At 48.0% G+C, this 26,758-nt stretch overlaps 1 protein-coding gene across 4 annotated transcripts in view; it reads right to left on the reverse strand.

Moving 5' to 3' along the window:
* DPF3 (double PHD fingers 3) overlaps nucleotides 1–26,758 on the reverse strand; it is a 243,197-nt gene that overhangs the window by 55,196 nt on the left and 161,243 nt on the right. For all 4 annotated transcript variants that reach the window (XR_011532874.1, XR_011532873.1, XM_008523767.2 and 1 more), the window contains exons 7-8: nucleotides 19,265–19,402; nucleotides 1,141–1,269 (exon numbers count right to left, since the gene is read on the reverse strand). Coding sequence is in view for 2 of the 4 variants with exons in the window: in XM_008523767.2 (XP_008521989.1) it covers nucleotides 1,141–1,269; nucleotides 19,265–19,402 (267 nt within the window). In the remaining 2 variants the exon portion in view is untranslated. The remainder of the gene's footprint in view (nucleotides 1–1,140; nucleotides 1,270–19,264; nucleotides 19,403–26,758) is intronic.

Raw genomic sequence — 26,758 nt, forward strand, 5'->3', positions numbered from 1 at the left:
GTGCAGTGGAAACCATAGTCCTTTTCTGATTACTGATTTGCCATTCAACTCAGTCTTGAAGCCTAAACGACCTGAACACCAAATATAAAAAGACTAAAGCTAAGGTTTGCAGACAAGGCAAGAGAAGAAAAGAGTTGCTACAGTAAACCCAGGTGTGGTCATCTCAGTCCTCCTCTTGGGACTAGGAGTAGAAAAGACACTGGATAGAAAGACAGAAAGAGCGATGACTCCTCACTGCTGGACCCACCGCCCCGCTGAACTGTCTTTCACCCACTAGTCAGCAGCTGATGGGACTCAAGACGAATCTGAAACTTTCTCTCCTCCCTGCCTTGCACTTTGGCCTAGTTATGACAAAACAATTTGAAAAAAACAGGTAGTACCAACCAACCGTGACCAGCCAAAAATAATGGTTTGGTTAGAATCAAAAAACAACAGCTAGAACAAAACTTGAAGACCTGAACTCATTTCAAGAATGAAACAACAAGACCAGAGTCTTCTTTTGTTATTTTTGTCTTTGGATAGATGAAAGATGACATTTCAAAACATGCCAAGTCAACTCCAGATTAGCCCTAAGAACACCTGCCCTTTTGTCTCCTTGATCTCTCAGGGTCTCTTCTCTGTTCCATATGAGAAAATGGGATGAGTGGCCAATGGAGGTGGTGTTTATGCAGCTACTCAGGAGCCCAGGGGTCTCTGAATCCCACAGTTCAAGACGTGGCTGCTCTCTCAGTATTCACGTTTCCATACTCTCCCAGGTTGCCCCAGGCACTTCCACAGAACAAACACATCTTTTAGTTATGTGCACATCACCCGATACAAGGAAGCATGTTGCCTGTGTCTCCAGGTGTTTCCACTCTATGTCACTCTTGTCCACCACAACAACACACACCCACGGAAAGGCCAGACACAAGTCAAAAACTTCTCCTTTCCCTTTTCCCTGGATTCCAGGGCATAACTGTTGATTCTTAAGACCCAAAGAAGAAAAATATGAGAATGACCTGAAAACTCCTCTCTACTCAAAATCATCACCACCATCACTTTTCCACTCCATCCTTCAGTCCCCACATGAGATGGCAGAGGAATGCAAGTGGAACAGTTCCTGGTCTACAGGCACATGATGCAAGGAGGGGCCACACTCACCAGAGCGTCCACAGTCTGCACAGGACACCAGCTCTTCAGGCCGCCCACTCTTCTTGTTCATGTTCGAGCCCCCCAAGCAGAAGTCACAGTAGTTATTAGGAATGACTGTCCCATCTGGGCCTTTCTGGGCTGTGGAAACATTTGAAAAAAAATCCAATTTTAGGCTGAGATGAGTTTCTATTGGCCCCTTTTCTCCCACAGTGTGGCAGAATCGCTCCAAAAGGAATACGAAGTTTAGAATCCGAGGTTTTGTTACAACTAAATTGTTAAATTGGGTTGTTTTCTTTCTTTCTTTTTGTGAGGAAGATTGGTCCTGAGCTAACATCTGTACCAGCCTTCCTCTATTTTATGTGGGATGCTGCCACAGCATGGCTCAATGAGCGGTGCCAGGTCCATGCCTGGGATCCGAACCCGCAAACCCCAGGCCGCCGAAGTGGAGTGCACGAACCCAACCACTACGCCACTGGGTTGGCCCCAAATTGGGCTGTTTTCTTTTTAATCCTCCTCAGTTCAACTGTCCTAATGCCTTGCAAGCAAACCAGAGTTTGGTTGATTTTTGCAATATTTCCCATCTCTGTGTTTTTACGCAAACTGTCTTGCTCCTCTGATTGCGTCTCTGGATGAGCAAAGCATCCAGAAGGCCCACTAGTCAAGTGAACTTCTCCTAGCCCCAAACAACCAGCCCTCAGGGCCAAGGTCCCAAAGAGCAGATGGCAACAAAGAGTGGTGTGACTAGAAGGAGAGAGAACAGTCAATGCCTAGGCCTTGCCCTCGGGAATGATGCTCTTGTTTAGAAGCTAGTCCCCTGTCCCTGAAAAGGAAACCAAAGAGGCACTGGTGGGCAGTCATTTCCAGGAAGGACAGTGAAGCTGCTCTTGCGGACTCTGATGAACATCTTGGCAGGTGTCCACCCTTGTTCAGCCTCATCTCCCTGAAGTCCAGACTCGTCAGCATGGAGAGCACCCAGGACTAGTTAATCAGCAGATCCCTAGTGCCTAGGACCAGAACTGGACACTTAGCTCAGCCTCATGCCAGAGATGGGTTGAATGGTCAGTTAATGAGCATGTCTTGAAGTTTAAGACCTTCATGAGCCACCTACGCTGAAAGTCCTTATACAAAGGCAAAGAAAAATCTTGGGATATGATCTTAAAAACAAAGCCTTGAGAACACAGCACATATCCTTGAGCACTGAAATTATCCTCAGTTTCTGGGGGCTGGTTGAAAAGCCTTGGACGGGTTCCTTGCATGAGAAGAAATGCCTCCATTTCCCTCTGCTTTTTCTCCCCCTGGTGTGGACATTTCCTTGTCACATTAACACTCCCTGTTTGTGACGAAAAAGAAAAGTCTCTCTATTATGGGATCAGCCTAAACCCCTAGGGTATCTTCCTCCTCACTGTACCCAACGTCTACAGCTATCTTTCATTATTCACCGGCTAACATTAACCAGGGTCCCGTAGGGTACAAAATTTGTAAAAGGAAGCAGGTATGTGAGCAAAAATACCATCCAGACGGTAAGTGATAAACGGATTCACCCATTTTAATATGATTCCCTCTGGCCTCTGCTTCCTCCGTACCTCTGTTTTGCCCCCAGGAACAGAAAAAGTTACCTGGGGAAGACAGAAGACAAAAGCTTACAGAATTACATTATAGAGGGTTAATCCATTTATCAATTGTTACTTGGCTTGTTTAATCAGTTTCTAAGTCATTGATTTTCATCTTCAGGGAGGCAGACAATTCTCTGCAAGAAACATGTTGGCTGTTTGGGGCAGAGAGAGGAGCTGGCCACACTCTGTGGCCCACTGAGTGGCGTTTTCTTCATCAGTCCCTGCCTCCCAAAAGCATCTGCATGTCACACAGAATGGTTTGGCAAATAATCTCCCAAAATCAGTACATCTGCAAAACTTTTACTCTGCCTATAAAATTTTCATTGGCCAAATCCAGAAAGAAGTCCCTTTCTTCCTTCTCTCTCAATTGCCATCTTAACCACTTTCAGAACTCTCTTAAGGAAATCCAAGCATGCCAATGAAGCAAATAAACTCAGGGTTTCCTCATTAAGGGACTCTGCTGGAAACCAATCGAAAGGTGAACAGAAAGAAGTGTAGTATATTAAATTTAGGGGCTGATTTCATGATTGATATGAACTAGATATAAAATGTAGAGATGACAATCATAACTTAGCCTCCTGCGCGAAAAGTGATCAAAGCATCCCATGCATATCATCCAGTAAAACTCTCAGGAGGCCCCATCTCATCATCTGTCTCTCTCCTGTTCTCTAGGGACTTCCTATTATGTCAGATTTTCTCCTCTTTCAAACAATCTTTAAGCAACCAAAGAATCTGGTTTTCTCCAACGCACTGTATCCCTTGTGATTTATGAGGATGAAGAAGTAGAATATAGAGTACAAGGATGCCCAGATAATTCCTTACAGTTTTTACCACCAATAGACCCTTGGTGGAATACCCCATTGAATCAGGGACTCCGATACTGCAAGAAATAAAAAATTCAGAAATGATCTAGTAGAGTAAAGCAGACAGTGATGGAGAAACTGATCCTATATAAAAAGACCAGAGGAGCAGAATTTCATTCATCTGACGAAGAGAAGTTTCTGAGAAGACTGAATCAGAGCGGGGTCCCCACACGTATTTGTGTTGGTTGTTGGCCATAGAAAGTGCCTGGCCAAGGGAGTGAAGAGGTGATAAAAGCCCACTTGTAGGCCCTGGTGTGTGCAGTTGTGACATGGGGGATACAGGGGTGGGTACCGTTTTAGTCTAGAATGACCCGGAATAGAAAGTGACAGTGAACAGTTACGCTTCATTTTCAGCAAAAAACCTTTTTGCTTCAGTTCCTACTCTCTCCTCACGATAGTGAGCTCAAAATCTTCCTTCCATTTTGGTAAAATGGTGTGGGAAGGACTGATCCATAGGTTTTGCATCTGGTTCTCTTATACTTTTTTACACATTTAGCATTGGTTCCTGAGTGAGAGTTCTCCCATGGAGCTCGCCCAATTCCCCAGCCAGAAATAACCAGTCAGGCCTTGGGGAGGGCATTCTGTTGACATCACTTTCATGACCCTTCCCTTGCTTCCTCATATCCCCATATCAAATGATCTACTCCTTCAGGTCGGGGACCATGCCTAACTCATCATTGTAACACCTACATGCCCTGCACACAGGAAATGGTTAAGAGCAATGTGTGGGATGAATGATTTACACAAGGATGGCAGAGATGTAAGTAGGCTGGCCAGTGACACTCCTGGGACCTCCTCCTAGGGGCACAGAGCACTGTGTTTGCCTTCCTCATGGCAGAGTTATCTGTCACGGTGAATATCATTCATTGCCTGGTTTATTTCCCTAGTCTTCAGAGAGAAGAGCTCGTCTATGTCCAAATGGATTGGCCAGATCCGGCCTAGTCTCATGTCTAGCTCCCAGAGTACACATGAGTGGGTGGCTGAGAGCCATAGGTAGCTGGACAAATTATACTATTCACCTTCTATGGTAGGTAAAACATCCGGTCCACAAACATACAAGCAAATTATAAGACTATGACTCATTCTTTCTTGAGAAGCGGACACCAGGTTGCTCCTACCCACTCAGCCTCCCTCTTATTCAACTGCTTTATTTTATTTTTTTTTTTTCCTTTTTCTCCCCAACCCCCCCAGTACATAGTTCTGTATTTTTAGTTGTGGGTCCTTCTAGTTGTGGCATGTGGGATGCCGCCTCAGCGTGGCCTGATGAGCAGTGCCATGTCCATGCCCAGGATCCGAACCAGTGAAACCCTGGGCCACCGAAGCAGAGCGCATGAACTTAACCACTCAGCCACGGGGCCGGCCCCCTCAACTGCTTTTTTGAAAAGAAAAAAAAGCAGACATTTATTATACTACAAAACTGTGATGGGTCTTACGCTGAATGCTTTACATATGTTATGTCATTGATTCTCACAAAAACTTCGTAAAGTAGAGATTATTGGACAGATGAGGTAACTGAAGCCCAAAGAGATGAGAGGGGCTGGTTCCAGGCCCCAGGGACAACGTGGAGGAGGCGGGACTCACCCCAGGGTTGTCTGTGTCCCCAGACACTCTCTGCCCCTCATCACACTTTTCTGCCTCAGGGGAAGTCCAGAGGCAAACACTTTCTGGCCATACCTTGCATATAAAATACTTTATAAATCTCTTCAGAGTCAACTTGATTCACCCCATATGTTATTATGATGCCAAAGCAATAAAAATTATTGAGATTGGTCTGATAAAAGCAGAATCCCTTTGAGCTTAAATGTAATGTCCCTACCACAGTAATCCATCCTGGGTGATACTGTTTATTGTCATATACTCTGCAAAAACACTTCTCCAGAGAATTCCACAGGCTCATGAAGGAATTTTTTTCAGTAAATCTCACACCACAGCTATACCGGCCTATGGCCTGACCTAGCTGTGAGCAATTTCCTGGTACCATGTATGAGATCATTATAAAAAGAATTTTACTATAAATAGGAAGCTCACCAAGACTTGGCAAGTGGGGTTTAAATAGAGATTCTGCTTATGGGAAATTGAGTCCTGCTTTATAGAATAGGATGATGGGGAGGGCAAAGACCAAGTGGTATCTTGATGGAAGCATCCGAAATGATGGATTTTGTTCTCTGCTGATTAATGTTCACAGGCCGAGATCATATAAGAGATACAAGGAAACTGCCAAGAAAATAAAGTGAGCCTAAAGAATTTAGGAATTTACCTGGGGGAGATAACTCTAAAACGCTCAAAGAAAAAAAAAAGATGGAAATCAGGAACAAAGTTCAAGAAGAAATGCAAAAATAAATAAATTACTAACAAAGCATGGAAGGGAACATTCAAATAAATCAAACCAAGAGAAAGGAAAAGCCAAGCCCCCAACAGTCCCACCACCACACTCAGTCAAGGGTGAACAGTCATTCTGGAAAGGTATTAGTGTGCACTGTAGGATTTTTTACTTCAATCAAGCCACGTGTCTATGGCAAACAAGGCCCCAAAGCTTCCATAGAACCACCACCCAGACAGGGCTGTCTGTCCCCCTTTCAGGCTGATCTCTGCTGCGTGCGATATGCCTGCCACTCAGGAAAAGAATGAGTGGCAGGGACAGTCCGGCCACCAGCAACAGACCCTCATCTGGTTCTGCCAAGACCAGAGCTTTGTCCTAAGTGTCTTAGGGAAACAGGAAGCAAGCCAGAAGTTTAAGCTCCTCCATGGCACATCCACAAAAGCGTGACTTCATATCCTGAGCAGACGCTCAGACCGCCTGCCAGGGCCTGGTGTGCGCAAACACACGGCCACGTGCCGTGCCCACCACCCAACCAGAGCCCCAGTCTCAGTCCAGCAGCTGTTTCTCCAGGGCCTGCTAGTTGGGGCGTGCAGCCCTTGGGGAATCTGGGGGCAGTAAGCAGAGCCCTCCAGGAGGAGACGTGCCTCTCCTCATCCCTCTCACTTGTCCCCCGACCACCCTCCACGGCTGACAGTTCCCATCCCTCCACAGGTCTGACATGTTTCCATGGCAACCAGAATCCTAGGCTCCGGCAGCCTCTGGTCTTGCCACCTGTTATTACTTCATCTCTCAAGTGTAAAGCATCCTAGCCTGGTGCCACTTGGCTGTGCAGAGCGCGTCTTCAGAGGATGGAGTAAAGAAAAGGGGAGAGGAAAAGAGGGAAAGTGAAAAGGCGGCCCCAGGCTGGCCACACAGGACACCCTGGACAGGACAGGCTAGAGGAGGAAGCTTCGGAGACAGGGAGGGGGAGGGGGGAGGGCATAAGCCAACATGCCTCCCCTTCAGAATCAGCGAGCAGGCCTCAGCTGGATGCCACCGCCACATCCTCCTACCTTCCACCAAGCCTTTAATGAGGGACGTGGGCGGGGGAGGCAGGGGAAGGCTAGGGCCGAGAAGGCAGCTGTGAAGAGATCTGTGCTGGCCCGTGTGGCGCAGAGCAAGGAGAGGGTTAAGGCGGCGAGATAAAGACCTTGGGGAAGCCTGGAGCAACACGCAAACAGAGCCTCCAAGCCTGGATAAATGGTCTTAATTCTCAGGCTCTTGCTCACCCTCCTCCTTACGTGTTTACTCAGAAATTATCCCCAAGGCCTGACACTTTTTTCATTGCTTCCGTAGAACTGATGAAAAAAATAAATCCCACAGATCCAAGGAACAAAAATCTTGGGATTCTATTTAGGCTGCTTCTTCTCGGCCACCTAATAGCAAGTCAGGTCCCACCCCGAGGCTCCAGGAGGAAGATGAATGATGCCTTCCTTCCTCCCTGAATGGGGAAAGGCACGGGGCTCCAGGAGCCGGCACGGCCGCAGACACCAGGGTCCACGCACCACATGACCTCAGTGGAGAGAACTCGCTCTTCCTCACGGGCCATTTTGCCAGCTGGCATTGAGGACGATTGAATGTATGATAAGGATGAAAGGGGGTGGCTGCTAATGCAGGAGGGTTCCAGGCAGCACTGAGATAGTCCGCCTGGAGAAGAGAAAGCTAATTTAATGTCTTCAAGTTTTCGGATGGGGTTAAATTGCCACACTCCATATCATCAAGGACAACCTGAGACAGAATGAGCTGAGATGGCAGCACATCCTCCAAGAAAGCTGGGGACCAAGGTGGGTAAACAGAGGCAGCGTGGGGGTGGCGGGCTTCTCTGAAGAGGCCTCTGTACCTGGGAGGTTTTCCTCAGGCCCAGGGTTGTCTGAGTGCACACCTATCTAGAGGCAAGAGAATATGCCAGATGATGTCTTAAGGTCTCTTTTAGGCCTATTATTTGCGGATTATAACAGGGTGAAAGAAGAGAGAAAAGCAAAGTTTTCCAAACCCAGAGGAACTCGGCCTTTCATCCTTGTTTTATATTTGTGAACATGTCTGTTTCCCTATTAGCCATGAGCTCCCCGAGGGCAGGAGTGGGGTCTTTCATCTCTGAATCCCCAGCACCTGGCACAGTGATTGACAAAGAGCTGACAATAAATACTTAATGAAAGGATGGACAAATTCTCATAGAGAATTTTTGAAGAAAAAAAAAAATCTGCCAAGCAAAGGGAAGTCAAAGACTAGGAATTCAGTGGATATAAAGTGTCCCTTGGGTACTGAGTCACCATTCTAGGGCACTGCCAGCGTCAGTCCTGTTTATAAAAGGGGACAGAAAGAGTGAGGAGTAGAAGTAATGGGGGCCCACTGGAGAGAATAAAGCGCAGGTGGAAAAAGCCAATGGGCCTGCCTTCCTGCAAGAATGCTCTCTCTCAGGCATTTCTTCGTAAACCAAGATGGAAGGAATTAAGAACTTCCAGACTCAGCTGGCCCCAGAGTCCCTTAGACCCCACGTTCAGTTTCTCGCCAGAAGCCCTACAGCAGCCAGTGAGGAAACAGGCCCCGTCTTACTATGTGTTTTGGTGGCTGTAGCATCTTTATAAACATTTTAAAATGTGGTGTCAGTCATCCTACCCTTCTCTGCCCCTACCTTCTCTTCCTCCGTCTTTATGGAATACAAAACTCGCACCGTTAGACACGCATCCTGTGACTATTTACTCCTAGAAACTGTGCCATAAAAAGGGAAAACACACATCTGCTCACATCGATACTCCTTCTTGATGGACAGATTTGGTTAGAGTCGTAATTTGCCAGGAGTCTGGACACCATGTCACCAGTGCTGGGGCTAGACGGTCACATGACCCGTCAGTAATGTCCTTTGTGCTCCAGCCTTAGGCGGGCAACCCGGGGTCTGACATTGATGCTTCAGAAAAGCAAGAAAAAGACCAAGTAAAGCTGATTGCTTTTCTCAGCGCTGATTAGGGAAAGCACAAGGAGATATTTCAATTTTCCAGTGGAAGGTCATGTGGGTCAGTTCATGCCCTGGCGTAGCGACTTGTTATTGCCACCAAATGAGTCAGTTGAGAAGGAAAACGCTTAATTTGAGAGTAACTGTGTCAACAGGGCTCTGAGTGAGGGGTGTCGTTCCCCTCAGAGAATCACAGAACATCTTGGTGCTTTAGAGCCCGGTCAGGCTCGTCCGTCTAGCTTTCAGGACAGTATTATTGTGGTGTTAGAATTCAGCAAGCTTCCTTCCTCTCTAGCTCAGTCTTGTCCCCTCCACCCCTCCTCAGCAGCACCTCCACGGGACTCAGCTATTCAGCCCCATGGGTCCACAAGGGACTGGCGCTTTCTGAGTCCTTCAGACTGAAAAGCAATACTCAGGAAAAGGATGGGCGTCGAGCATCAGACCTGAGGATGAGGAGAGAGTCAAGAGGCCACAGAGCTAAGGGGCAGCCCAGCCCCAGGATGAGGACCCCAACAGGGGACATTCCCAGAAAGCAAGCCAGGAGGCAGGTGCTGGGAGCCACAGAGATGTCTACCCTAGAAAGCACGGAGCCTTAGGAAAAGAACGAAAACCAAGCTTACCCCCTAGATTTAACAGTGTGATCTGATTCCTGGCCAGTTACCTGACTCCATGCATCCAAAGCAGAAAGAATTCAAAGGAAATAGGTTGATTGAACATTGGTCTTCGAAACCCGGATTTCTCTGAGGCAGTGGTTCGCCTGGGAACTCGTTAAAAATGCAAATTCTAGGGCCCCACTCCAGACCTACTGAATCTGAAAGTCCAGGGTGGGATCCAGCGGTCTGTGCTTTAAGGAACCCTCCAGGGGATTCTGATGCGCTCAAGCTCAAGAACCACGGCTCCAACGCGACACGTGAGAGTCATATCACATTTTGCGTCACATGCATTTTCTGTTGACACCGCGCTTTCTATGAATTAACATTTAATCTTCACATAACCCTATGAGGTAGATGTATTAACGTTCTGCTTTTACACAGGTGATGCTTGAGGCACAAGGAAGCTAAGTAGTTTGCCTAAAGTCACATGTTAGTAGTGGCTGTGTTGGCTCTGAACCCAGGCAGTGTGGCTCTCAGCTGGCCCACTTGACACTACCGCACCGTGGGCACAGGCAACCACACCTGCGGGCAGTCAGGCCAGAGTGGTTGGCAGACCATGGGGGTCAGGGCTGCTTGAATTTGATTGCTGTGCAAACAAATCACTTAGGGATCTCATTGAAATCCAGATTAGGATTCACGGGTCTAGGGTAGAGCTTGAGCCGTCCCAGAGTTTCAGATGCAGCAGGTCTGGAGTGGGGCTCTAGAATTTGCATTTTTAACAAGTTCCCAGGTGAACCACTGCCTTAGAGAAATCCAGCTTTCGAAGACCAATGTTCAATCAATCAATTTCCTTTTAATTCTTTCTTCTTTGGATGCACCGAGTCAGGTAACTGGCCACATTTCTTACAAGCTCCCCCACAGGGTAGCAATAGCCAACTGTCTGGGTTTGCCTGGCACTCAGGGGTTCCTAGGGCATGAGACCTTCAGTCTAAAGCTGGGAAAGTCCTGGGCAAACCTGGATGAGTCCATCACCTGAGTCCCAGGTGATGCTGATGCTGCTGACACACCCTGAGAAGCAAAAATACAGGCCCTAACGGTGAGGAGTTTGGGTTGTATTCAAGTGTGATAAAAGTGTTGAGAGTGGGATGTGGCATAATTTTATACTTCAAAAAGACCACTTTGGTTACTCCGTGTAGAATGACTACAAGAGGCAAGAATAGAGGCTGAGAGACCAGTAAAGAAGTTGCAATGATGCAAGCAAGAGCTGGCAGTGGCCAGGAGATGGAGAAAGGGAAACAGATGCAGGGTATATTTTGGAGGGTGAGCTGATATGGGTGGTGAAGGAAAATAAAGAGCCAAGAGTGAATCCCAGGATTTTCGCTTTAGGTGCAGCATTATTGTTGTTGTTGTTTTTTAAAGAATGTGATTGGAAAGAGATATAAGAGCTTAGAAAGACAGTGAGATACGGACTAAGAGAGATACAGGAAAATTATTGAATAGAGTGATGTGTGATTTTTTTGTATAGTAAAACTCATTTACAAATTAAAGTCTCAAGCAGAATGTGTAACGGGGGAGAGGCATCTATACAAGACCAAAAACAGCTGGCTAGTTTTGAAGGTGAAATGTGGCTACAACAGACTGAATTGTGCTTCCCCCCAAATTCCTAAGCTGAAGCCCTAACCCCCAAAGTGATGGTATTTGGAGATGGGGCCTTTGGGAGGTGATTAGGGTTAGATGAGGTCATGAGGGTGGGGCCCTCATGGTGGGATTAGTGCCCTTATAAGAAGAGATACCACGGGCCGGCTCCGTGGCCGAGTGGTGAAGTTCACGCACTCTGCTGTGGCGGCCCAGGGTTCAGATCCTGGGCGCGGACATGGCACCGCTCATCAGGCCACGTTGAGGCAGTGTCCCACATCCCACAACTAGAAGGACCTGCAACTAAGATATACAACTGTGTACAGGGGGGGTTTGGGGAGATAAAGCAGAAAAAAAAAAAAAAAGATTGGCAACAGTTGTTAGCCCAGGTGCCAATCTTTAAAAAAAAAAAAGAAAAGAAGAGATACCAGAGAGCTTGTTTCTCTCTCTACCCACATGCACCGAGGAAGGGCCATGAGGACACAGCAAGAAGACAGACGTCTCCAACCAAAGGAGAGAGTCCTCACCAGATACCAACACTTCTGGCACCTTTATCTCAGACTTCCAGTCTCCAGAACTGTGAGAAATAAATTCCTGCTGTTTAAGCCAACCGGTCTATGGTATTCTGTTATGGCAGCCCAAGCTGACTAAGGTAGTACCCATTAATACACTGATTTCTTTAGAAAAGCCACTATGCAATATGATGCATTTGACCATTAGCCTATAGGTGAAAATTAAGGGACTTCAGTGGGACCATGACAAAGACCCCAGGCTGAGACTGGGATCCATCACTTGGGGTTCCAATGTCCTGACATAATTGAATGGTGTCCAACTCAAGCACAGACACATCTCTGCTTCCCACCTTGCTAACCACATGACTTGGGGCAAATTACTCAACCTCTCTGAATCTCAGTTTCCTCATCTGGAAAATAAGAGTGATAGTATGTGCCCAGGGATCTGTGAACATTACATGGGGTGATGCATATAAAGTACCCGGCACCTCTTTCCTCTCCTAGATGCAGAATAATTTTATTTCTGATAATGCAGGAAAAAATCAAAAGCTTAAATAAGTGAACTTCCCCAAGAAGTGACAACAAGACTAGAGAATTCACATTCACACTCCACGTCCACAAGCACATCACTTGGTCTCTACGTGTGCTGGTGTGCTCTAGGGAATAAAGCACACACCTTATAGCATTGTTGAGAGGATAAATGAGATAAATGCAGCTCGCTTAGCACAGTGTCTGACACATTCAAAGAATGTCAGCAAGTATCATTGCCATCGTCATTGCTCAGGACATGGAACTCTTCAATTCTGAACATTCTAGGTAATTAGGCCAGAAATAAAAGAGGCTCACAGAAAGCCAAGGGGCAGGGGTGTGCCCAATCCTGGGACAGTAAATACAGGGACGCCACACTTGGCTAGATTCTGCTCCACAGCTTCCTCCGGTTGGGTTTCGGGCATCCACCTTATTTCCCCAATCAAAGCAGAGGTTCTCCTAGAGCTGAGGTCACATGTTAGGCCTTTTTGGAGGCCCAGTTACACTTAGCCCCATAAGTGGGCACGTGCACAGTAAGTTCTCAAGAAACACTCAGGTTTAGCCTGTGTAGGAGGATTGGTGTCCCATATCTAAGATTTAGCAAAAGATGTACCAGGGCCAGTTCAGGCTCTGATAGTTATGCCTGATGCCACTGAGAGCCCCAGAAGCAGTTAGCTTCCCAGGATCGCATGGCCACAGATGGACCATGACTCAGATCAGCCATCTGTGGTCACAGACATGCTCTGTTGGTCCAAATGGCACGGAGATGGGATATCAGCACTCACAATGTGCAGGCATGGTGCCAAACGCCCACATCACCCCCCTGAAGACCCACGGCCAGCCCAGGAGGTCAGTTTGATTGTTCTCACTGTTGTACAGATGAGGCAACGAAGGAGCAGAGAAGTGTGAGTGGCCCACATTTACACAGATAGAAGATGGCAGAGTGGCAGAGTCATGATACCCACCCTGGCCTGGCCAATCCCATTGCTGTTCTCTCAGCCACTAGGTCAAGAGTGTAGATGACCCACAGGACTGGGAGATTAACTCCACGTCTACCTTCAAGGCCAGAGCAAGCCCTCAGGTTCTTCTATGCTTTGCGATCTGTAAACTTTATTTCAATAATAATTCATCTAAAGAACACCTGTTGTTCGTTGCCAAATTTGCTCTCACTTTTCCTGACAGAGCCCTGTCTCTGAATTTTCCCCTCTCTCCCCTGTCACAAAGCCTGAATTTCCTGCGTCAAGGTTGGGTAAGTGGCGGGTTGTGTGGGCTTTATGGCTTTCCAGGCGCCTTTCAGAGTAATCCAAATTCTTAAGCTTGTGTCAGAGGTAATTTTCACTCTCTCTCTTAAAGCTGTATCCGATGTCCCTGGGCCGTTTGTTAGAGGACAGGGATGTCAGAAGATGAACATCTGTTAGATCTTTCCCATCAGTGTGGCAATGACATCATATGCTTCTTTTAGATAATTTGCACATTATCAGACTAATTTTCAGATTATCTAATCAGCCGACATTACCCTTAATCAACTCGGCTCTCCTCTTTCAGTTCTGCAGAGTACAGCATGCCCTCCAGAGGTGCGCTCAGTGGGCCTTTTCTTCTCTGACAGACACTGAAAGCTTAGGTACCAGGTACACCCTATTATACAGAAGATTGAGACCTCCTGGGACCTAGGACACCCCCACTTCCCTGCCATGGACCTAAGAAAGAGGCTTGAAATAAATTTTATTGACCTGTATTTTAAAAGACATTTCTGTCTTAGGAGCTCCAAGTATGCTATAGAAAGCATTTTATACTCACTTATGCTATTAAATAAAAGAGATATACCATATCACAATTAATAATATGCCAAACAGATTTCTCTATAAATCATTAGTTCTTGCCTTCCAGTAATTGCTGCTGTGGCTCTCCGTGTCCTAGAGGATGACGACCACACAGCCTGGCACAGAAGACACTCCCAATGTGGCCCTGCCTACATTTCCACCATTCTTCCAATACTGTCAGGTCCAACTACTGCCAACTGTTGGAATGCACCCTGCTATTTCCTACTGCCCTGCCTCTGTACACAGAGTCACCTCTACCCGGGAAGCCCTCCCCCATCCCCGGGGAATCCCTCCTCATTCTTCAAGGGCTAACTCGCACATCACCTCCTCGGTGAAGCCTTTGCAAATCCCCTAATGCAGTGTTCTCAAGCTCTCGTGAGCCCCAATGCCCTGGAGAGCCTCTTAAAACACACATTGCTGGTCCCCACCCTCGCACGCTGTTTCAGGAGGTCTGGGGGAGCCAAGAATATGCATTTCCAACAAGTTCCCAGGTGATGCTGATGCCACACTTAGAACACCACTGCCCTACAGAGTGAAAGTGTGCGGTGCCCTTGAGTCCTGCGCTCTCTCGCCATTGCATGCACAGATGATTGCACGCTCCCATTCAAGAGCGTGAGCTCCTCAAAGGCAGGGGCCAAGACAGCATTCAGTACATGGCTACCAAACCGATGGATGGATGGACAAATGGACAGATGAATGGATTAGACTGAAATTATTTTATTTTATTTTTTTAAGGTATATTTTTTGGTGAGGAAGGTTGGCCCTGAGCTAACTAACATCTGTTGCCAATCGTCCTCTTTTTTCTTTTTTTGCTCCCCAAAGCCCCAGTACATAGCTGTATATCCCAGTTGTAAGTCATTCTAGTTCCTACATGTGGGACACTGCCACAGTGTAATTTGATGAGCGGTGCATAGGTCCTTGCCTAGGATCCAAACCGGCAAACCCCAGGCCACCAAAACAGTGCTCGTGATCGTAACCACTCAGCCACAGGGCCGGTCCCAAGACTGAATTTATTTACATAGCTTTTCCATCCAAGTCCAGGACCTCCTAAATGCCCACACCCACTCTAACCCCCAAAAAAGGACCTTGAAAACTTCATCTATAATAGATTCCCACTGTGTAGGGAAGGTAAAAAGAAATTCAGGAAGAGTTTTGAAATTGTGAGCCTGTGTCAAAGGAGTTTTGAATTCTAATCTGGTGCTCTTTCTGCTGGCCCCCGGCCCCACTGGGGCTGTTTATCAAGGTGGCATTTAAGGAGTCACAACGGAATGCTTCTGAGTGGCACCTCTCAGAGTGCTAACCTCCCACCCTCCTTTCACACACACACACACACACACATGCACGCATGCACGGTGGCTTCATTTGTAGAAGGTAGATGAAGATGGTAAGAGAAACAGAGGAAGGAAGAAGAATCCAGCCTCACCCAGGGAGGGGAAGGGCAGCAGCTCTCGGGGGAAGACCCTTATCTCCCAGGGGACAGTGTGTGGGCTCCAAGCAGCCCTGGGCTGCCTGTATTTGAGGCAGCGAGGCAGAGGAAGGAGACAAGTCTTGAGAAGAGACAAGAAGCGTATACTCCGGAGAACATGAGAGACAGAAGAGGAACAAAGGCCAGAGAACATCAGCGGGGAGGGGCAGGAGGACAGGAGGGATGGCAGTCAATTGCTGAGCTGGCAGCGCAGGCAGCTTGGGGCTGGGGGGAGGTCAGCGCCAGCTCCGGCACTCCGCTCTGCCCTTTCAGCAGCAGCAGACGCAGGGAGAAGCAATGGGAGACACAGCTGGGGGGATGCAGCAAGCGACAGCAGGAGGACCAAAGTCAAAAGGTCTCTACCACTGCAGGTGGTGCAAACGCAGACGCCCGTGGCCCTGAAAACTCCTGAGTCTGTAGGGCTGTGTTCCCGATAGGCCTGTTTCACAAGCAGCGTGGGTCACCCAGCGGCTCTGCTGAAGAGGGAAAAGTCAGCATTCCCTCTCCACGGGCGTCCAGACCTTTTCCTGGGGGAGCTGTAGATTAGCCTCTTGGATTAAGCTTCCCTGCCCCCCTCCCCCACTCTACAAGCCCTGCCAAGGGATGATCATGAAGCTGAGACCTCAGGATGCTGCAGAGCTGTCACATTCAATTCACCACGCAGCCCCAGTGGCATTTAGGGGCAGGATGGATGGGAGCCCCCCCACCCCCACCTCAAACAGTGGGAGCAGCTAATGACTGGGTATTAATGATGCTGGCAATTAGCGCTCAGGAGAAAATGGTTGGGGGCTGCTCACCAGGGGAATGTGGGAGGGAACAGAGCACATGTTCAGAGCAGCAAGCAGATCGGCGGCGTGTGCGGTGCAGAGAACCTGGGAAGAGCCACCATCTCTTGGATGTGTCCAGAGAAATTGTGGAAGAGGGAAAGGACGGCTTCCGCAGACACTGAGGACCTGTCTGCTGCACCCTCCCTGCTAGCAAAATTGGGGTTAATCACAGAGTTCTCAGAGGTGTTGTGAGGAGATGTCATTTGGGAGGGTTCTGGAACCTTCCTAGTGTGAGGAAGTCCTAGACAAGCCTAGGTACAGCTATTCTTTTCTATGTGGTTTAAAACCCTTGGGTAGTCAGAGGATCCTTTTAAAGAACCTAATTTCTCATTAGCAGAGCGAGAAGGAGAAGATGGGCAGAGAGGGGTCAGGGCGAGTGTGCTCCCTGACAAACCCAGAGAGAGAAAAGAGCTGACACCAGGAGGAGATTTCTTAGGGATGTGTCTCCGTGTAGGAGGAGGCAAAACACAGCTTCTTTGCTGAGCAAGGCCATCCGGCCTCAAGGTGAGGACATACGGAGACAGAAGACACCAACCCATGAGAGTGCGTGAGGACAGAGAAGACTATGCCAGTGCGCATCTCGGAAGTCAACAGCTAGCTGGAAGGAGACCTCAGCAATAGCTAAGGAGAGACTGCCTTGACCCACTTAGGGTCTGCAGTGTCCCTGGGGAGCCACATGGAACCTTCCTCTGCTGTTGCCATCACTGTGCACACACACAAAAGAGATCCAGACAAAAGAGAAACATTCTAAACCCTATAGCGTGAGTAGAGCACCTACATAGACAGGAACAGAATGGCCTGGCATTTGAGAAGAGATGGAAAGGATAAGCCAGCTCTGGGGGAGTGAGAAATAGTACCAAGCTAATAAATACTTCAGAGAGAGCAACCATCGCTGGTAAATACTTTCCGGAGAGCTACCCAAATCAAAGGAGATCATTCTCAGCCTCCTTGAGGTGGGAGACAAGAGCTACACCTTGGCCACTAGGGTCAGAGAAGGGGTAAGAGGACAGACAGGGAAATGCAAACGCCAGCTGCCTCAGTACAGGTCAACGTATTTTCCCTCCTGGAAGACGGGATGAAGAGACCAAGGAAATCTCTCCCCAGAGTGAAGACAGAGACCTCAGCATCATAGCTACTCAGGAGCTGGCAAGGGAAGGTGGGCAAAGCTCTGTCAGACCCTCCAGCCCTGCTTTTCAGGTTCTGTCCAGACGACAACAGTAGGTAAGAAAATAAGATTCTGTCACACGAAAGGCTTGAACCCTGTAAACAAGAATTAAAGAAAGTGCTATGGGCTGAACTGTGCCTCGGTACTTCAGAATGTGACTATATTTGGAGAGGGGCCCTTTAGAGAGGTGATGAAAGAGGAAAAGCTACAATGAGACCGTTAGGATGGACTCCAATACAGTCTTGCTGGGTCTCTATAAGAACGGGAAATTTGGACACATAAAGAGACGGCAGGGGTGCACGTGCACAGATGGACAATCATGGGAAGGGGCAGCAAGAGGGCGGCCAGCCACGGCCGAGGAGAGGGTCCTCGGAGGAATCTTACCCTGCCAGCACGTTGATCTGGGTCTTCCAGCCTCCAGAACTGTGAGAAAATAAAGTTCTTTTCTTTAAGCCACCCAGTCTTTGGTGTTTTGTCATGGCACCCTGAGCAGACTATTACAGAAGGCAATGAGACAGGGGGAACGTGGGGTGGGGGCTGGGGAGACACATACCAATCTAAAGACAGGTCTTGGCTAAGGTGTGTTAATCATTTCAAACATTTGGTGCCAGTGGCCAATCAACATCAGCTGACCAAGTGGATTGACTGAAATGCACAGGAGTCACCCCCAAATCCTAGAGTCTGAATTTTTTTTTTGAGGAAGATTAGTCCTGAGCTAACATCCATGCCCATCTTCCTCTAGTTTACACATGGGACACCTACCACAGCATGGCTTGCCAAGTGGTGCCATGTCTGCACCCAGGATCTGAACCGGCGAACCCCAGGCCACTGAAGCGGAACGTGCACACTTAACCGCTGCGCCACCGGGCCGGCCCCTAGAGTCTGAATATTTTTAGAGGTCTGATTCCCTTTAATTACATTGAATTGTTGAATTTAAGAACACCTACCACCAAATCTTGTGAAGAAAATAAAAGACACGTGGCATGCCCACAATTATCCCTCACCTAACAATCTAGAATGCCCCACATCTTGAAGAAAGCCAAAAAGATCCCATTGTCCCATCCCATTCTGAGTTTACTATAGGCCCAGAAACTATAAGGAATGTTATAGAGGGAAGTCAAGTGGTGAATGTTCAGCCCTTTTTGACTCCTTCATTCATGTCTGGAAGTTGAGGAAGGAAAGAAAGAATAGAAATGGAAACACAAATCTTCAGGATTGTTCTGGGTCTTCGAGCCCAACATCCCAAATGACAAGCACTTAGGTCATGTTTGTTGACTGAGTGCTTGAGCAAAAAGCATAGAGGCTCCAGGGCAGCATTTCTAAGGCAGGAGAGCCCTGTACCAAAATCATGACCTTTGTAGCAGCTGAGACAATAGATCAAGAATATTCTATGTCTCCTGGCAGACATGGAGGCATTTGGAATGTCTGTTTGAATTGACACACCCAAAGGCTACGCCTAACTCAGGTTAGCAGCTGCGAATATGGACCTTTTGGAGCTGAGGGAAAAGAGGAACAGATCTGGTGTTTGACAATAGCCACATAAGAATGTTTTCCTTGTACCATAACACCTTACTTCCTCTGCGAGCAGAGCCAGGTGTACCATCCCTGCCCAGCTCACTCTAAGCCTGCGGCTCAGCTGACCCACAGGGGCAGCTGGGCCTGGGCTGAAAGAGGCAACTTAACCACAGGACACTGAGACCAACCAATGGTAGCCACTGGAAGATGCCAGAGGTGAAAAGAGCAAGGCTCCACAGCCCTGCCCACCCACTTCATCGCTGCCCAACCCGACACCTGGGAACTCACGTCTGTGGTTCTCGTTTCTGTGGTTGGGTGGGGACCGGGTCTCCTGGTCTTGGGCTTCATCCCCCTCCTCGCTGGCCAGGTGAGTGTGAGCGTAGTGGTAGCTGAGTCCCGGCCGGTTCTTGTAGCGCTTGCCGCAGACTAGAGAGGAAAAGAGGAAAGGAGAGGGAAACCACAAATGTCAGCAACCTCTGCGGCCACTGCCATCATTCTCCCAGCCAGGGACACCCAGCCATCCACCCCAGAGTTGGGTTTCCCTTTAAAAGAGTTTCCCACCTCCAACACTCATTACACCCTGGACAGAACCATCACCACTATAATAATGGGCCTAGGTAAAGAAAACCATGAGTGGAGGATGGAAGTTGAGCTGTGTAAGAGCTCCATCATTTCCTAGCTGTGAGACCCTGGGCAAGTCACTTGTCCTCTCTGTGCCTCAGTTTCTTCAGAGGGAAAATGGGAATAATGATAGTACTTACCTAGGATTGTTGTGATGAGTTAATTTCTGTGCAAAGCATTAGAACAGTGCCAGGCATTTGGTAAGGATGATGATTATTATACCTTTGAAGTCAAAGGGCACTGGGAGTGTATCCAGTCCAACACCATATGGCACAGATGAGGTAAGCGAGGCCCAGCAAGGCTAAGTGATTTGCCTGGGAACACACAGCTAGTTGTGGCAGAGCCACTAGAACCCAGGTCTCCTAGTTTCCTGGGAGGTGCCTCTCCCACTACCCGGTGGTTGACTCTGAAGTAGAAAAGCTTGATATGGAGAATAGTTTCAACGTATCACCCAGTGATCTGGTGCCAGAAAACACGTTCCACTTCCACTATGGAACCCTGAAGCCGAGGCATCCTTGGTAGACGTGGGGAACAACAGCTGTGCCCCTGATGCCTCAGGCAGCCTCTCAGACCCCAAATCTCTAAAACTGTGTCCTTGCAAGCACCACTTCTCAAATAGACAGTGTGAGACAAGGGCAATAAGCAACATAAATATGGCTTCCTGGAAGAAGAAAAGGGGCCAAGAAATATGGCCAAGAAGAAGAAAAGGGGCAGGTCCATGGTTTGGCTGCTCTGTACCTGGGAAGCAGAAGCCTAGCTAAATGGCTTAAGACCAGACCACCACTCCCACTCTCCCTCGACACAAAGCCCATGTCTCAGCCCCTAGAGGGATGGCACTGCTGGTAGCAGAAACCTCGAGGGTCTTCAGGCGAAATCCTACGCCAACCCTCTCATCTTGACCCTCGTCTCGCCAGCAGGTAAACCCCACGTGGTCTGCTGGAGAATCTGAGATTAGCAGCTCTAAGAGACTTTCCCTTCACACGACTGGGTTATACCAGTAAGCACAAATGCTTCACAAGGTAGAGAGAACACAGACTTCATCATCAGACCTGGGTTCAAATCCCAGTTCCGGGTGCCAAAGTTGACTGGCTGTCTGACCTCAATCATATGGTGAAAAGCTGTTTTCCAGCCATCTTACCCAATTCCCTTATAATTTCTGGTAGCATTTCTTTTCTTACTAGATTCTCTTAGGTCTTTTAGGTATTGCAACAATCTATTGGCAAAAAAATAGATTATGTCAACTCTTCTGTCCCATATTTATACAAACTATTTTCTCTTTTTAGCTGAATTTGATTTTAAGAATCACCAAGACAATATTTAAAAATAGCAAAAGCATGCTTTTCCTATTTTAATGAAATTGGATTTAGTGTTTCACTGTTTAGAATCATAGATGTGGCTAATTTTTAGTCTCCATCAAATTTAAGCCATTCCTCTTACTCATGTTCTAGAGTTTTACTACAGGAGAATTTTCTCGGCCACCCTTGCAGCATCTACTAATACATGACTCTTCTTTGGTTTGTTGATATAGTGAATTATGTTGCTTTCTCCTGATGTTTCCTATCATTGAACCATTCTTGCATTCCTAGACTACACTCCATTTGGTCAGAATGCTCTATCCTTTGATCCACATTCTATTTGCTAATATTGCATTTTGTATCCATACTCAGGCTTGAGAAAGATCTGTAATTTTTGGCCTTTTATCACACTTCGATTTTATGGTTATGTTGACTTCCAAAAATGAATTGAAAAGTTTTGCTGTGTGAAATTGGACAAAGACACAAAATTTCTCTGTGCTTTTTTTCTTATCTGAAAATGATGCTAGTACCACCTGCCTTGCAGGATGGTTACAGGGATTATAAATGATATTTGCAAAGTATCTCATCCAGACCCAGCACATGAGGAATGTTCAAAAAATGGTAATGAGGGACAAGGGGCTTCAGCTGGGTCCACCACATCTTCAGTGCTGGGCCCTCCTAAAATGGGGACTTGGACCCTTACCTCATACTACAGAGTCTGGCAATTGTTTGGACTTTCTTAATAAGGTGAAAATCTGAAATTCAAGTTGGTGACCTAGTGACTATAAATTCAAGTCCTACAATTAGCTACTTAGATTTTCTTTCTCTGTTTCTCTGTCTCTCTCCCACCCCTCTCTCTCCCTCCCTCTCTATGCTGTAAATATTGCAAAAAAATACAATGGCACTACACATCTCAATTCCATTTGACTCAGGAAGTGGGACCTAAAGAGGCCCCTGAGGGACATTCTGGGCCTGCTTGTGGCTTTTTCTATTTAACCTTTCAAATGATCTGAAGTTAATAAACAGCAAATTATGGGGTCATTGGATATAAATCCACTTAGTCACCAAGCATACTATTGGTGAGGAATACGTTTATTAAGAATAAGAATGACAATATCAGTATTCGCATGAGGAGGCCTCAGCTGTCTCTGCATATCTCCCACTGCAAACTCCACAGCATTTCATTGGTGCCACTTTGTTATGTCAATTATCACTGTCTTCCTTAAACACAGAATTTCAGGATCTTAAGAGTCATTTCATCTATCTATCGAGATGTTTGATTCCCACTAATACTCTAGATGCCTGACCTGGACAACTCCACTGATGGGGAGCGCACTACCTCTCAGAGTAGGTGCTTCCTCTTTGCACTCCTTGACTTACAGTTATGTCCACACTGGAGGATCTCTCTAAAGGGCAGTTTCATATCAACTTCATCTTGATATCAACAACTGCATTTTGTATGTTTCTATGCACATATTACAGCTTCAAAACATATTTATTGACTAGCTGATGAATGAACACAGAAACGCTTTGTGAGAAAGCCAGGAGGTGGGGGAGGGGGGAAGTAGGTAGACTCTGATCCATCTATCCAGATTAACCTCAAGCTAATAGTTCTTAAAACCTAAAAACCAAACCCAAGCAAAAGGCTTCCCTTATCTCCTTCCCCAACACCATAGAGAATAATTCTTTTTAGAGCAAATCCTTTTGCTAGAAGAGAGATTCTCAGAGAGGAGGCCCCAGACTGGCACCATCAGCATCCCCTGGGAACCTGTTAGGGATGCAAAGTCTTGGGCTCCATCCCAGACCTAGTGACTCAGAAACTCTGCAGTGGGCCCAGCAATCTGTGTTTTACCCAGCCCTTCAGGTGATGTTGATGCACACTACAGGTAGAAGATTGAATATATTCAGCCTTGACTCGGCCCACCCTGCATGCACCTGCCCTCTTGGATGGATGGACATGCAGGTGGGGGCAGAGGGAGGCAGCCCTGAGACCTGTGTTTGGTTATTGAAGAACATGGAGGTCCTGGAAGCCAGACCTCTTTACCACGGTCCCTATACACAGAACTCTCCAATGGAGCTTCATTTTTACCACCTGCCTAGACCATGTCATTCCTTCATTACCAGGTCTTCAAGAAAATGTTTATTAAACACCTAATATATGCCCAGCCCTTGGCAGCAGAGGACACAGATAAATGGGGCCCACTTCCCTCCCTGAAGCAGTTCACAGTCTAGCAGAGGAGACGCGTCAACAAGCAAGGGGGGAGAGGGGATAAATGCACCAATGTGAGCACGTGCCCAGCGAAGACGAGGGGCTGGCACTCCGGCCTGGGTGTATGGGGACAGCTTCCAGGAGGAGGCGGGATGAGCTGCTGCTGGTGAGATGAACAGGACCTCACCAGGCGGACAAAGGAGGCGAGGGCATTCAGGCCTCAAAGCACTCTCTACCCAGCACCTTTAGGGCACTGCGGGGAATTGTATCCTGAGGACCAACGTGATCACATTTACATTCTAGAAATACCGCTTAAGACTGGAGTGCAGAAGATGGATTTGAAGGTGGCAAGAGGCCATTTTCATTTTCTATGTGCGAAACAATGAGGACTTCAGAATAGGAGAGGAAGGATGGGGTGGGAGAGGGGTTAAAGAGAGAGACTCTGGTAGAAAGGAGTGGGTATAAGCAGCAAAGAGGAACCTAGAAAGACTAACACTAAACGGCTTTCCTGGCTATCCAGTCCCGTCCACCACCCCAGCAGTACTCGATGCCATGTTTCGCCCTCTTCTCAGCCCTCCTGCCCACTGGCCTTTTCATCTCATAAACACTTTTTTTTTTCTTTTTGCTAAGGAAGATTCACCCAGAGCTAACATCTATTGCCAATCTTCCTCTTTTTGTATGTGAGCCACCACAACATCATGGCCACTGACAGACAAGTGGTGTAGGTCCACGCCCAGAAACTGAACCTGGGACGCCCAAGCAGAGCGCACGAAACTTAACCAATAGGACACGGGGCTGGCCCTTATAAACATTTTTCTTTCCACCACAGAGCCTTTGCACATGCTCTTTCCTCTGCTTAGAATGTCCCACAGCCCTAATTTGCCTGATCAATGCTTCATCACCCTTCAGATCTCAGTTCAAATATCCTTCCCAAGGGAAGTCTTTTCAATCAAAATGAGGACCCCGCTTTATTCCCTTCTGAGGACTAATCACGTATGAACATGTATCTTTCCCACCAGCAGCAAGCGTGGCAGGCTCTGTGCATTTGCACACTGCTGCATCCCAAGTGACAAGCGCTGGGCCTGGCTCGTGGCCAGCACTCAATATCAGCTAAGGGAAGCGATGAAATGACCCAGGTTTCTGACTCGGGCAACTGGGTAGAAGGATGTAGAGGGAAAACCAGATTTAAGGAAGGAAGAGAAGGAATTCAGTCTGGGGTTGGCTCACACATCTGGAGCCTGGGGAAGACGAGGATTCTGGAGTTGGCAGGGTGGCAAGGGAAGCATTGGACACTGAGAGAAGCAGCAAGAGAAACTGTGGGGAGAGAGAAGAAAGGCGTGCACATAGGATAGGACTCAGAAAACACCAGTATCTTAAGAGCCTGGTGGAAGAAGGAAAACCGATTTTTTAAGTTTGTTAAGAAAGACTCACACAGGAGTGAGCAACACAAGCCAAGGGAGTAGGGTTTCCAGATGACAATGCAATGACACCCCCCACCACGGCCACTGCTAACAGCTGCTGAGTGTGTCCCATGGGCCAGGCCTGTTCTGGTGCTTCCAGTAAACTTACTCACAGCAACCCGCATCCCCATGTTACAGATGAGTCGATGTGGGCACAGAGCAGAGCCAGGACATGTCAGATGCCTAAGAAGGGTCAAGAAGGACGCAGACTGAGAAGAGACCAGTGGATTTGGCAATTATGATGTCATCTTGGTGAGAAGGAAATGTACAAGCTCGTGGAGGACGGGACGAGACTGCAGGGAGCTGGGAGGCTCCTGGAAATGAGGAAGTGGTGATGGGGCTATTCCCTCCAACACGGCTGCGGAAGGAGGAAAGAGCGAGGCTGGTGGGCAGAGAAGACTGCGGGCTTAGGCAGGCTGAGTGAGGCTCGTTCTTTACAGGGTTGATCCTTGAGCAGGCTCACCAGCTAAGCAGGAGGCAGGCGGGGGGCGGGGTTGAAAGGCAGGGTTAGGAGCGACTGGAGGTAAGGCAGCAAGATGCCTGACCCCAAAGCAAAGCTGCGGCCCCAGACCCAGTGCTTCCAATGACTTCATCCTAGGGACAGGAGATTTATTTTGGTTGAATTGCATCCAGATCAGACTGCTACATTTAGACTAAAAGAAATGCCTTGGAAATCCTGCTCTGAGCGGCTGGAAGAGAAGGAAAATCCAGCGACGTTTCACCTTGTGTATTTCATGAGCTCTCCCTGCCACTTTGAACATTTATGGGCCAGCTCCACAGGTGTGTGACCTGTGCATTCACATAGGGTCTCGTGCTCAGAAGGGCCCCACACTTGGTTTAACTCTTTGCTGTCGCCATCTTGAAATTCTCACTATTCATTGAACAAAGGACCCTCATTTTCATCTTGCACTGGGCCCCATAAATTACGCAGCCGGTTCTGAAAACCTATTGGGCTAGGGGCGGAAATCTGGGACCAAGTTAGTCCAAACAGCCAACCTGATAGCATAAGAGCCACCACAGTGGACACGGGACCAAGTCAGCCTTTCAGTCAGGAGTAAAATTCCCCTCTGAGGTAACCTTGGAAGTCTGACTATGGCCATAAACCACTCAATAGTGGTCATTTCAGTGCCACCAACTGCTCCAGCCCTGCTTCAGGGTCAGCCTTGCCTTCAGGGAGGAAGAATCTGTAGTGGGTTAGTGGGTAGGCTGGGTGTGAACCACCCGGTTCAAATCCAGGCTCTGCTGCTGACGGACTGTGTGATCTTGGGTGAGTTGCTAAACCTCTCTGTGCTTTGGCATCCTCTCTGGAAAACAAGAATGATCCTGAGAGCACATCTACTTCACGGTTGTGAGGATTACGTGAGAGAACACATTTTAAAACAGTGCCGGGCTCATAGTAAGTCTCAGCCATTGTCAGCTGTTATTATCACCACTGCCATCAAAGCGGATCAGCAAAGGGAATAAACCCAAAAGGGGAGGGAGGGAATCCGGTAGTTTCTCCTCTGAAGTCTGGGGTGATGGAGTTCTAAGAAAAAGAGGGTGGGGAAAGATACATTCTGAAAATAAAGTATTAGAACCATCTGCTATCCTTTTATCATGTCAGCAACCTCACTCTGGAATTGAATGTCGTGCGGAATCAGACTGAGCCCCAAGACTGCTGATGCGTTCAGGGAGGGCTCAGCCCCCAGCCCCCGCTCAGTCTCCTTCCTCAGGGCAAGATCCTTTGCATCATGCATCTCTCAAGCCTTCACCCCTGGGAGCAGTCAGCCCTGCCTGTGCACAACCTGAGGTCCTTCTTTTCACCTTGGCAAGCACGCACCTGGATTTTGTGTTCCTGGCATGGCGCGCACGGCGAGGGACGGCTGTGACAATAAGGAAGGTGCAGCTTGCTTTCCTCTCTCTCTCCATCCCCCCCCAGGGTGGATCCATCTGTCAAGCTGCAGAAAAAATGCTTGCCCACCTCCCAATCCAGAGCTGGATTCTCCAGGCAGGACCTCCCGTCTGGAGTTATGAATACCTTCAGTGTTGCCCCAGCAATACTTACAGCAGGCCCCCCACTCCAACCCTACCCCACTCACTCCTTATCTGGGTGGGGCGGGGTGGGGGTGGGGAAGAGGGAGAATCCGGGGCAGTTTGTGTGAACAAAGCCGGCTGCAGCAGACAGCAGAATCCTTCCTGCCGGGGAGAAGCGGCTGCC

This window comes from Equus przewalskii, chromosome 25 (assembly GCF_037783145.1).
Source record: "Equus przewalskii isolate Varuska chromosome 25, EquPr2, whole genome shotgun sequence".
Lineage (NCBI taxonomy): Eukaryota > Metazoa > Chordata > Mammalia > Perissodactyla > Equidae > Equus > Equus przewalskii.